General features: G+C 49.0%; 1 protein-coding gene across 2 annotated transcripts in view; it reads right to left on the reverse strand.

Moving 5' to 3' along the window:
* bcl11ba (BCL11 transcription factor B a) overlaps positions 1–11,179 on the reverse strand; it is a 36,874-nt gene extending 25,695 nt beyond the window's left edge. For both annotated transcript variants that reach the window (XM_028992470.1, XM_028992469.1), the window contains exons 1-2: positions 10,806–11,179; positions 3,143–3,532 (exon numbers count right to left, since the gene is read on the reverse strand). In XM_028992470.1, the coding sequence (XP_028848303.1) occupies positions 3,143–3,532; positions 10,806–10,863 (448 nt within the window). In that variant the 5' untranslated portion in view covers positions 10,864–11,179. The remainder of the gene's footprint in view (positions 1–3,142; positions 3,533–10,805) is intronic.
* Between the last annotated feature and the right edge of the window lie 1,914 nt (positions 11,180–13,093).

Here is a 13,093-nt window from a genome sequence, read left to right on the forward strand (position 1 = left end):
CAGGGGGGGGTGGGGGGGATAGTAGGTGAACCCCCCCTTTTTTTTTTCGGTTCCTTTTTGATATGCTCACAAACTGCATTTTGTCACCTGTCAGGTGCCCCCAGGAAGGGTGTGAAGTGTAACGCGATTCGCGCATTCCGTACAATCTCTGGATCGCGTTTCCGCCTCGGCGTACGGTAGGCGTGGAGGAGCCTAACGACGTTTCGGACACTGCGGAGAGCCAATTTGGGCACTTGGGCGATGGGCTCCAGCCGAGGGTTTTGGTGATAACGTGTTCAGTGGGTCTCGGTGTTCGGTGGGGAGTGAGTGAAAGTGACTGAAACGCCGCAGATCTTGGCAAGACGGCCCGGGCTCCTCCTGGCTGGAGGAAGGAAGTGAGCGGTTTGATATGTACCACCTCTTCCTGTTCAAATGCTGTCAATCCTGCATTTGAGGGCCCTCGCCGAGACGTGATCTGATGGAGGGTGACGGGTGCATGAAGCGGCCAAGTTTAAGGCCTGTCAAAACACGGCTCGTATGTCAGACTAAGTCTGTGAGACCAAAAAAAAAAAAAAAAAAACAGGCCTGGACCCATTCAGGGCTCGAGGAATGATGATGTTCTGCCCAGAATTAGCTTTCTGGATTTGCGTGGTGGTCCCTCTCATACTCTCATTTATCCACTGGAAGCTGACAGATGGATATATTAAAGAAAGGGAGAGCAGGGAGGGGAGAAGAAGAAAAAAAACCATGAGAAATGACGGCCACTTGCAGAGTGTTGGAGGCAGCGTTTTTCGTGTCATTTCCTATTTCGCAGCGAGGAGAAATAAAAACAGAGAGGGTTTAGCATAAAAGAGCACTTTTACCTGCTGGGAGGCAGTTACGAGTACGTGGCAGCCAGTGGATGTTTAGCGGAACGTGCAGGCTGACATTCAAGCTCTTTAATCATGTGCTATGGGGGTTTCATCAGCCCTGTTTCATTCATTCAAAACTAATACAACGTGTGAAATCGTTTAAACGTGCCTTTGATTATAGTATGCTAAAATACATTATTAATGTTAGACGGACACGCTGTTATTGCCTAGCGACGTGGCTTTTAAATCGGCTACACAAACATTAGTCGCTATGCATGAAGACCAAGGCATCAATTATTTTATGTTGTAATAAGAGATCCAGAACTGTGACAACTGTGAAAATATACACATTATCACCTATGGAATCTATTATCTTGTGATCTATATGTAGAATTTTGCAAATATATTCAATAAAAATTCTGTGCGTTTATCTTAGATAAGATAAGATTAGTGACATTTGGGACCTCAGTTTTTTTTTTGGTTTTTTTTTTTATGCACTGCTTGTACAAAATGATATTAAATTGAACTTTAGAAAATACAAATGGGACTGATATAGTCTGTAGTGACACAATCAACAACTCAACGACTGAAACTACTGTTTTGCTGAGGAGGACATATCAGGCGTGTCATTGATACGAGTACATTGATATTCATTCTACGTGCTTGATAAGGTGCTTTGAGGGTTTGGACCCTCAAAGTTTTTTTTTTCCAAAAATTGCTGTTAAGGATGCAATGCATGGGGGGGGGGGGGGGGGGGGGGGGGGTACTTTCAACATCCATAAAATTACACTTATAGAATATGTCACAGTGTAACTAGTAAGTTCAATTTGTGTTAAGTATTTCTTTTCTTGAAATAAATTTTTTTTTTTGAACATGGGCCCCAAACGTCTAGACTGTGCTGTATATTTAAACAATCGCTGCGTCTCTAACACACCACACACGTGGACAGGCCACAATGGAGCCTGACGGCGGCTAATTTGCGGTATAGCGCACCATAAAGTGATAGTAGGGGTGGTAGTAGCCTAGTGGGTAACACACTCGCCTATAAACCAGAAGACCCGGGTTCGAATCCCACTTACTACCATTGTGTCCCTGAGTAAGACACTTAACCCTAAGTTGCTCCAGGGAGACTGTCCCTGTAACTACTGATTGTAAGTCGCTCTGGATAAGGGCGTCTGATAAATGCTGTAAATGTAAATGTTTTAAGCGACCCAGTGGACGTTTTCGGACACAGCGGTTGTTTTAAAACGAGCTGGAACCGTGAACATGAACCGTGAACCTGAGAGAGGAGTCTGGAGAGGAGTTGGGTGCGTCTTTCGCATCATGTGGGGTACGCTGGATTATTAAGGCCGCTTGAACGTGTGCCGCATTGAGAGGGCGCGGAATAAATTGCCTTTAATGCCGAGGGTAACCTTCTCAAATGAAGACCGCAATTATTAAGTCTGCGCCTGTGACATAAGCCTCTGCCACCCCCCCCCACCCCCCCCAGCACCCATAACTTTGTCCGAGCCAGAATGTTATTTAGCGAGACCCATTTCCAGGACCCCACCGGCTTCTTTGTGAAGGACTTGACTGCACTGTTTCGCAAGATAACGCCGAGAGTTCTCTCCCCCTGCAGCTGGTCTAAACCAAACTGCCTCTTTACCCCCGCTGAATAGGAAGCTAGTTCTTTTAATCCCTCTCTATTTTTGCCAGCATTTGAATTTTAATGAGCTTTTCACCTTTTAAGCAGATGTCTCAGGCTGAATTTCTCCATGAAAGTAGGGTGAGTTCCCTGTCACGTTTTGCACAATTTGATTCAACTACCCGAGTCCTTCGGGGGGTTTTTAGGGCTTCGAGTCGGTAATGTGATGTTTCACTCAGCATGGCACCGGCTCCCCTAATGAAATCAGGAAGAAGAAGGAGAAGAAGAAGAGAAAAACAATCTCTCTTGAGGGTCTGCGTCGAGCGGTATCGCTATCGCTACAGGAAGCCCACCGTCCTGCGGAGGCAAATGAGCGTTTCGCTTTGCGTTTCTGACCGTGTTTCGTGTTACGCGCCCCTGCCTTTCGTTTTGTTTCGCTTTTTATATATATATATATATCTTTCCCTCTTCTTTTTTTTTCTGAAGTTTAAAAGAGAGGGAAAAGCAGAAAAAGACACCTGCCCGCAGTTACCAGACAGGCCTCCGGGGGCTTTACCGCGAACGTGAACTTCGGGCCTGTTCTTCTCACGAGAAGAAGCTCGGCTTCTGTTCCTGCCCGTCACGTGAGGCGCGGAGGTTAGGGAAGGTCGAGCTGGATAAAGGAGGACGCCGATTGGTTGAGACCTACCTGCCACGACACTCTCCTGCTTGGGGCAAATTCCTTTTGGGGGCGTCAACAGTCTCTCATCCTCCTCCTCGGGTGTCACCTGGATTCCGATTTCGACCGGTTCCACCACTTTCCTCGGCTCGGAGCGGGGCGGCGAGGGGCTGCTGCGGTCGGCCATCTTGTCGTAGCAGCTGTGGTTGGCTATCAAGCCGTGGCACTGCTTCTTCTTGTGTTCAATGAAAAGCAGGATGTCCCCAAGGGGGAAATTCATCTGGCACTGGCCGCAGGTGAGCAGGTCGTGGTCGCCCAGCCCGACGGGCAGGGGTCCAGGGACGCTGGGGTCCAGCACCATGTGGAGGATGGGGTGAGGATGGACGTTAGCCACAGCCAGCCTGGCTTCCGCATCTTCAGCTTCAGAAGAGACAAACAGACAACGTTGAACATGTATCCCAATCCAAAAAATCCTATATATATATATATATATATATATATATATGTGTGTGTGTGTGTGTGTGTGTGTGTGTGTGTGTGTGTGTGTGTGTGTGTGTGTGTGTGTTTATATATATATATATGTGTGTGTGTGTGTGTGTGTGTATATATATATATATATCATGTACACGAATCAAATTTATATCACATAAACCTCATAATACGACAAATGATTTGATGCAATAAGAATAAACAGTGATGCCTACATCACACGTTGATGTGATATGTTGATGTGATACGGTTACAGAGATGCCAGAACTCAGACAGGCCGGGCCTAGATGAAAGCGTCAAAGAAGGTTCCTCTAAATGACAGAATTTTGCCTTCTGTTGGCGCTGACACAGCCAGCACGTCCGCCAGCACATCCTGAACTGCCTCGGCACGTAGCAAAGCCACCGGAGTGGGCAGGAACTAAACTAGTTCTTATTACCTTCGCTGATGGCGTTAGTACGTGTTAGCCTGGCAACGAAACGTTCGTGTCCGCAATGCAGCAATAGATCTTCGGCATACAATCAGTGCCTTCAAAGGACCACAAGTATGAATAAGTTGTTCTTTTTTTATTTATTATCTATTTCTTTTATGTGAAATGAAGAAAGACATTTCCTGAGTTCTACTCTCAGGTTGAACTAAGCGAGTGTTTTTCCACCCGGTTCAGCCGTTGGTGACCAGCTAAGACTGGTTAAAAACAGCAGCCAGCAGCACTCTGCAGCGTTGCCTACGATAGCTACCAGTTCAGTGTGTGTGTGTGTGTGTGTGTGTGTGTGTGTGTGCTGGGCTCGCATATGTGAGAAAAGAAGAAAAAAAAGAGAGAGAGAGAGAGAGAGAGAGCGCACAAGTGTAACAGGTTTGGCTGAGGCAGGCGTTTGCGCAACCATGAAAGTCCGTAGGGCCGCGGATGCGCTGACTGATTCTGTCACCCAGATAAACAGAGCCGAGCGCCTGGCGCTACGACCGCAGACTCGACCGCTCCCGAGCGCGGACGACCCTCCGCCTCCACTCGGGGCCTCCGTTTTTCACAATTTCACGTTCGCCTCTCACCAAAGAGCTTGTGAGCTCAGCACTCTTACTGATCTTACAGCCCGCTTTTTGTTTAATGCTCTTTTGGGGTGACGAGATGAAAAAAAAAAAAAAATTTAATCGGCCATCATCTTTTTTTTTTTTTTTTTTTTTTTACAGCATTTACCAGACGTCCTTATCCCGAGCGACTTACAATCAGTAGTTACAGGGACAGTCCCCCCCTGGAGACAATCAGGTTTAAGTGTCTTGCTCAGGGACACGATGGTAGTAAGCGGGATTTGAACCTGGGTCTTCTGGTTCATAGGCGAGTGTGTTACACACTAGGCTACTACCGCCCATCTTCTTCTTCACCTCCCCACTCACGCACAGAAAGAGAGTGAAGATCTGCGGAGGGACGGAGGCAGGAGGCCGTGTGGTTCAGACGGAGTGGCGGCGCTTTCGCGAAGGCCGGGGGACGGCGTGGGAGCGGGGCGCGCTGGAAACTGGCACAGCGTGGAGGCAATGGAGGAGGCACAGGTAGCCCTGTTTACATCTCCCACAGGACCCTCCTCGCCACTAATTTTAGATGATAAATGGCGAGCAGGCGGCGCATCCATCTGCAATTTGTCTGAGGTCCAAATTATAAATGCAGACAGATTTGTAATGTCAAGCTCTGCATAAAGCAGAGTTTTTGGGGGGTTTTTTTTACCCTCAATTCCCTCAGTTCACGTGCATTACCAAAGAAATTGTCTTAAATAAATCAGTATAAATATACAGAATTTCTATATAACAGTATGTAAAATTACACAAATGAAACAATAACAACTGCAATGATAAAAATAGCAACAATACGAGCGAAGTGGCTGTTGGCGATATTATTATTATTGCTATCGCTTTCTGGGCACGCGACGATTTTTTTTTCTTAATTATGAGAACAACATAAGATGACTGTGGAAGCGTTGGGCCTTGATCCTTCCCCCCGTAATGAAATTCAGAGGCTGAGAAAAGACGCCCCGAAGGCAAATTCAGGCCATCTGTGCATTAAATTAGGCCACAGTTCACATATGTAAATAAACAGGGAGTGCATGTGCACTTGGATATTATGGACACGCTTGTAATGCGCCATCAGTGGGACATTCGCTGGGTCCATACATCATTAATTAAGGAAATATGCGAATGCACCGAACATGCTTTGTTAATGATAAAAAAAATAATAATACGATGCACGGCTTGAGGAGGCGCCCTCTACTTGCCGGAAGTGTGTGTTTTTGCACTGTTTTCTTTCACCCTTGCAACACAAGAAAAGCAAAGCCTGACCTGAAAGGAGGAAAGAGGAGTGGCAGGTGTGCATGCACCACACACACACACACACACACGGACGCGGACAGACACAGAGAGTCATGACAACATCTCATTTACAGATTTACAATTTAAAACAGGGTCCCCGCAGTAATTCTGAGCCGCGGTCCTGCGGCAGGGCAGGCAGGTCAGGGAGAGGCCCGAACTCACCTGGGAACGAGAAGCGGGGCGTGTCACGGAGTCGCTGGAGTACCTCGCCACAAGCCCCCTGAGCTCGCTCACACACACACACACACACACACACACACACACACACACACTCACACACTGCAACACCAGCATCATGTTGCTGGCGCACAACCACCAAATGCATACAAATGCTCGCACCGGCCTTTTGGCGAGGTGAGGAAAATCAATGAAGCAGTCTTCCTTACACACACACACACGCGCACACACACACACACACACACGCGCGCCTTCACATCCACCGGCGATAACAATGCTGTCACCTAGGTAACATTATGGCTCGTCATAGCCTCTGATCCCTCAACAAATACTCCATATAATTCTATCAAAGCCACAGAAATGTCAAATGTCATTTGTCTTTATCGAGCCCCGGCTCCGGCAGTCGGAGGAGGGGCCTCACGGGATTCCGAACCTGGAATTTAAGGAAAAGTTGCCCCTTCGTGCTCTTTATTGAAGAATAAATGCTAGTATGAAATTTCCAGGTAACGGAGCACCTTTAACAGCGTCGTGATATAGACGGCTGACCTTGATCTACTGGGGTCGATAGACTTCGTCCTAATTTACCTAATAAGGCTCGATGAGTCAGGCAGCGCACTAATAGGGTTTCCGTTGCTCGTGCGAACAACAAGAAACGAAGCTCAAACTGAGCGTCTAAAAACAAAGCGAAGACCCACAATGCATCTCAAAAAGGCACCCAGAGCTGCTGCAGCAAGCTGCCGCTTTACTTGGCGCATTTGTGGCGTTTGATGACAGTTAAAGAGAAGTTTTTTTTTTCTGTGACCACACTGACCTGATGAAGAGTGAAAGATGGCTAATACACCGTCATTCAGTCCTGCTTTATAACCGGCAGGCTGGGGACCGGAGACCCAAGATCCGAAGCAACGTGTCGGACCAGAACGTGGCCACGCTTAACCACGGTTGCAGAGGCTAATTATTATTCATTTCTTTTTTTCTTTTAACCACTAACGTCTTCAGGGGCTAATTAGGCAACACACACACACACACACACACACACAATTTTACAGATTACATTTTTTTTCTTCCTTTCGCTGTAAATTTTTCCCCTTTAAAATCTTGAAAGCCTTTATAATTCTGTCCATAAAGATCAACACCATCCCACCACACACACACACACACACACACACACACGGCAATTACAGAGCCCCGACAGCGGCCTAATCAAACGGAAATAAAAAAGAGCCGGTTTCTGCCGTTCGTTCCGTTGCGTCGCACGCGGCCTCGAAACGGCGAATCCTTGCGACAGAGGATGCAGACTGTAAACACGGCGAGAGACATTTAAATAATCCGGCCCTTGCCTGCCCTTGCCATACGGGGCCCTTTCAGCGAGAGAGCGGGGGCCCCGGTGTCCCCGGTGTCCCCGGGCACGTGGCGTGCAGAACAAACGGGCGGAGGGGCGAGGAAACCGTCCCCGGGTGCCGACAGACCCCGCCCCTCAGCACACGCTGCAGATGTTTCACGCGCGTGTGTGTGTGTGTGTGTGTGTGTGTTCATCAGTCCCTATCAGTCCCTCGTTTGTCTACCATTTTCTCAGACGCCGGGCCCTCCCCGCCGTTCGCCGCCTCCAAACTCCCCGGTTACGGCAGTCGACACGCCAGCGCCGCGCCCGAGTACCAACGGGGACCGAGAACGCGCGAGCACACGCAGGCCGCCATGGTGGCAAGGGTGCAGTTAACCAAAAAAAAAGAGAGAGGGAGAGGGGGACGGAGTCTTCGCTCAGGTAGAAACGAGACACCGTCCCCTCCCCTGTCAGTAAAGTCGGCACAGTGGCGGTCCGGGGGTCCCGCCAAGCGCACGTCTGCTTCTGAGCGCTCCGTTAAGGGGTCAAGGGGTCAACCGCGCAACTCGCGGAAGGGGCCGCTGGCCCGCCGGTGAGGCGCGGCTCGACTCGCTCGGCTCTGGCCGGGGCGAGTCCCCCCACTGGAAGGGGGACGTTTGAGAGAAAGCGGGGCCAGACGAGGCCTTGACAGTATCGATCCGAAGCCGTTTTTTTTTTTTTTTTTTAATATCATCTGTAAAAAAAAAAATTATTTAAAAAAATAAAAACGCTACAACCTAGAAGTTCTGTCAACTCGTACCCCAGAAGCACAGATAAAATTTATTTAGTATTTTTTTTTCCCACATCTAGTCTCATAGAATAAGAGCTCCCCCTAGCAGGTCACCGAGAGCACAAAAAAAATGTCACTCACTAACGCACGTGCACACACAACACATCTACGTTTCTAAAGGGGGGGGGGGACGCTGACAGCGTTAACGCATGCATGAAGGTGACTTTTTTTCTTCTTTTTCTTTTTCTCTCTCCCCCCCCATGCGTTCTATTCATCACGCAGTCGGCTTTCTGCACAGGCAGCGTGTATTAAAAAAAAAAAAAAAAAAACTTCTCACGCTGCTCCTCCCGCCTGTAAAACAAAACCCCACGTAATTCAGGTGGTATGAGGAAACCGTAAACTTTTCACAGCTGTGGAGCGGCTACTCGGCTCACTTCCTCCGCTTCCGGCCTCGGCGGAGACGCCGATTTCACTACCGTTTCGAGGCTTCGACGTGCGTCGGCGGCAAAGTGGTGGGAGCCACTCACGGTTGCTGACGTGGCAAATGTTTACGAATAGCCGCAAATGCCATTTGTATTGGTTTTGTGGAGTAAATGCGCATTTTCACACAGGACATTTAAAAAAAATGTATAATAATTCCCCTCTCGGCCTAAAAATGCGCACGTTCGATGGCAACGTGGCATTTCCGCTGTCCGGCGGTAAATTAGGGCCAGATAATGGGGCTGGAACATGGAGGAAATGTTAAAAACACTAATGCCACACACGACTATGGGGCTGCACGGCCCACACACACACACACACACACACACTACTGAAGTGCAGCAACTGCAGAGGTTTTTTTTGTCGTCCTCTCTGTCTCTGTCTCTTTTCTGTCTCTGTCTCGGTCCTCTCACGGCGAGAGCGCGTATCAATTAACACATGAAACCGAGCCGCTCACAAAAAAAAATAAAAAACGGCTCCGGTCGAGTCGAGGCTTAAAGCCGCCCCAGTACGAGCAAGCTGGCAGAGGAGGAAGGCCGCAGGAGACGGGAATCTACGCACGGGAAGACGTGCACTTGAACCAGAGAGAGAGAGAGAGAGAGAGAGAGGGGTCTCACACACACACAATTCAGACCTCCCCGGCGTACTTCTCGGGACCGCAGAGGTGCAGAGACGCAAAGGCACGCGGGCGGAGGGACAACTCGCGCTTGCGAGAGTTCGGCAAGAAAAGGGGGGCATAACGCAGACATCAGCTGGAATATCTCTGGAAAGTTTGCCGGGAAAACGTCCTGCCTCATCGTTCATACGGCCGATAAAGGAGCGCCGGGCCCTTTACCGCCGAGGTGGGGTTCTGCCTTCTCGGCCCTTCCTGCTCACTTCGCGTGCAGCAAGTTGGGGGTGCCAACTTAGAAAATCGGGATCCAATCACCTCCCCACGTGGACCCTGACACCCAGGATCCGGCCTTTAACCCCGAGCCTGTGTCCCTCGACTCACAACACAGGGACCCCGGAATACTACAGGCGACGTGAGCGAGTGATTACGGGCCTGTCTGTCTCTCTCTCTCTCACACACACACACACACACGGAGAATAATTAGCCCATAAAGGAAGAGGACCGTGCGTGGGACGGAGATTTTGGTGGGATTACATCACAGGGCCCGCTTCTAATGGATCTGCACCCCGACCCTGGAAGCAGGGGGGCTTCTGCATTTAGGGGAGTCAAATCGGAGACCCTGTCCGAAGAACAATGAAACCGGCATCGCTCCTTTTTACATTTTTACATCCCTTTTAATGCAGAAGTCCAGAGGGTTTCTGCACGTGGACCCGTAGTGAACGGGCTGGAATTAGTCGTACGTACACGACCCTTCTCGGCAGTGACGATGTTCGTGTAACTTCCTGGGTAAAAGTTAGGCAGGCTGCGGTTACCACAAAACAGTTTACACCAGAACAACTTCATCACACTCCCCCATGCTGATCTACCTGTGTCTGAAATATTATCCATATCCGGCATTTCAAAAAATGCTACAGAGTACATTTACAAGCAGCAAGGACATATATGAATATATATATAATATATATAAATCCTACAAAATACCGGAATTAAGCAAAAGTTGCTCCACCGTCCAGCCAGCGGATATTAAATGCTGACCATCTCGGTTCGCCGCATAACATTCTTTTAACGTTGCGAAAACGGATTATTTGGAGATTCTCATCTCGGACGTGCGCTGTCATGTTGGTTTTTTATATAGAATAATAATAATAATAATAATAATAATGAAACAAAACGCATCGAGGCTGCATCACATTACATGCATCCATCTTCAGATTTTGGCAGATTTTGTCATTTCCAGTCCTCGGCCCAGCAGCAACTTATTATTTTTTTATTTTTTGGAAAAATGAACTTGAATGCCTGACGTCGCGCTACAGAACGTCGACGTTTTGATTCCCGTTTTTTATTGTATTTTTTTTATAACGATATATGAATGCAAGACAAGCGGCGCCTGGAAACGCGTCGAGTAAAAAAAAAGCAGCGGGTCGGGAGAGATTATTAATAATAATTATTTTTTTTTTTAAAAAAAGAGAGATAATAAAAGGACGTTCGGACACTCACGGGCTGTTATTTCTCTTTGGGACAAGTGCTGCGGGTTTCCCTGCTTGCGACGGGACATTGCCCTGGCATTTACACTGGCATCGCCCGGAGAGAGCTGCGCAAAGGGAATGGTCCGCTCCGTCTCCCCGGCCCCTTCTCCTTCAACCCCGGTAACTTTTCCCGGGGCCGCCGGTCCTCTCCGGTCCTCTCCGGTCCTCTCCGGTCCTCTCCGGTCCTCTCCGGTCCCCTGTCTTCGGCTCTCAGGGCGTGTGCGAGGCGCGCAACGATATCCTGAAAGGCGCGGAGGTGCCGGGACGCCCGGCGCGTTCTGGGCAGGTGGTGGGGGGACCCTCGGCGCCCCCTTCTCCGGACCGGCGGTGGTTTTTAGTGTCTTTGCGCAGCAAAAAAAAAAAAAAAAAAAAAAAAGAGAGAGAGAGAGAATCCAATTCTTCTTGGCACTTGAGTTCGCCGCGCTCTGGACACTTCTTCTTCTTCTTCTTCTTCTTTAATTCGAACTCAGTCTCTCCAACTTCGCTCCCCTCCTTCGGCTCTGCGGAGACCCGGGGACGCGGACCGCCACCTCCTTTCCAAATAAATCAAGACCCGCTAGCTTCTTCACCCTCTCTCGCTCTCTCTCTCTCTCCCTCCCTCTCTCTCTCCGCGCGTGTGTGTGTGTGGGTGGGTGTGTGTGTGTGCGTGTGTGTGTGCGTGTGAAGATGGCGGAGATCCTGCTTCTCCGGGAGCTCTCCGTCGCTCTGTGGCGAGCGCTGCCTCCGTACAATGGGATAAAAATTCAAGTTCAAGTGCGGACGTGACGTTCGGTCCGCGGTGGGAGACGCAGAGACTGGGGGAGAGAGAGAGAGAGAGAGAGAGAGAGAGAGAGAGAGAGCACTGGGGGCGACTAGTGGCGGCTTCTCACAACGATCCGATCGCCGTCGTCGCCGCCGGCGGCGCGCACGGGGCTGGACGGTCGCTGGCGCGCTCGGCGACGCGCGTTATGGCGCGTATGGCGTCTCCGTGGGGAAAGAAAAAAACATATATCTTTAGAATCTTCTCATCTCTTGCCAAATGAGCTTTTTTTTTTAAATAATAATAATTATTATGATTCTGACCCCGTGACCAAGTGAAGAAATCCGTTCCGCGAACACACGAGAACTTTGCGCAGATTTGGACCCGGGGCGACGCGGGGAGGGGGTCAGGGGTGACCTTCAGCAGGAGCCGGTCAAATCTTCCCACCCAAACCCCCGACACGCCGCTTGCGTTCGAGGTTTGCTTTCCGTACGATAAATCGATCGATTATTGGTGGAGGACGCGCGGTAATGGCTGGGCCTGAATGTGAAGGGGGCGGTGTTTGTTGGGCAACGATTTAGTTTAATTGTGTTAATTTTGTGATTTCACACACAACAGATGCCTGCATTTCTCACCTCATCTGCGTCAACTGGCATGGAAGAACCGGGACGGGGGTTTGGGCCCAGCACCGGCCTACGGATCCTGGGAATGGACCCAAGGATGCACAGATATCGACATAGCTAATTTACGCCCCTCCTCATATTTCAGTGACCCTTCCGTGACGTAACGGGTCTCGGGTCCTGGGCTGGTGTGGGACCTCGGTCCTTCCACAGCACTTGAGGTGCAGATGAGGTGAGATGTCAAGGCCATTTGTGTGTGTGAGGACATTGATCTTTTCCCTTATATATAAAAAAAAAAGGGCCATGCGCCCACTGTCCTGTTATGAAAATGTATGACCAATATTGTTTTGGCAAAAACAAAATGAAAGTGTCTCATATATATATATATATATATATATATATAAATTCCTTGTTCTCGACCAGAGACCGGGGCGCCGCGGCACGATCATGATCTCGCCATTTTCTGCTTTATTGGCAGAGCTGCAGCTGTCAGACAGAGTGCACATCACCGGTGGGCATGTAATGGGCAGGGTAGGCCGCCGCAGCGGTGCAGGGGGGCTCCCCGATTTCCGGATAAACTGATTTTCGGCTGATAAATTGAAAGAGCGAGGTGGCAAGTCGTCACAATGCGCGTCGCACGCAGAACGACAATGGCCTCCTGGCATTATCTTATTATAAATTTGAGGCTTAATAGCATTATGTGGTTTTGAGTATTATTTTAGAAAATTGGACAAACCACCTGAGACTTTTTCCTCTATCTTTACCAGGGGAAGAAGAAAAAAAAAAAAAAACACTATTCAACCTTTTTAATATAAATTGGCTGATGCCAATCCCTACTTGCATGCCATTTCATTTTTTTTTCCTTTAATCAGAAGGGATTTGTTGGCACCACACAATAAT

This window comes from Denticeps clupeoides, chromosome 1 (genome assembly GCF_900700375.1).
Source record: "Denticeps clupeoides chromosome 1, fDenClu1.1, whole genome shotgun sequence".
Classification (NCBI taxonomy): Eukaryota; Metazoa; Chordata; class Actinopteri; order Clupeiformes; family Denticipitidae; genus Denticeps; species Denticeps clupeoides.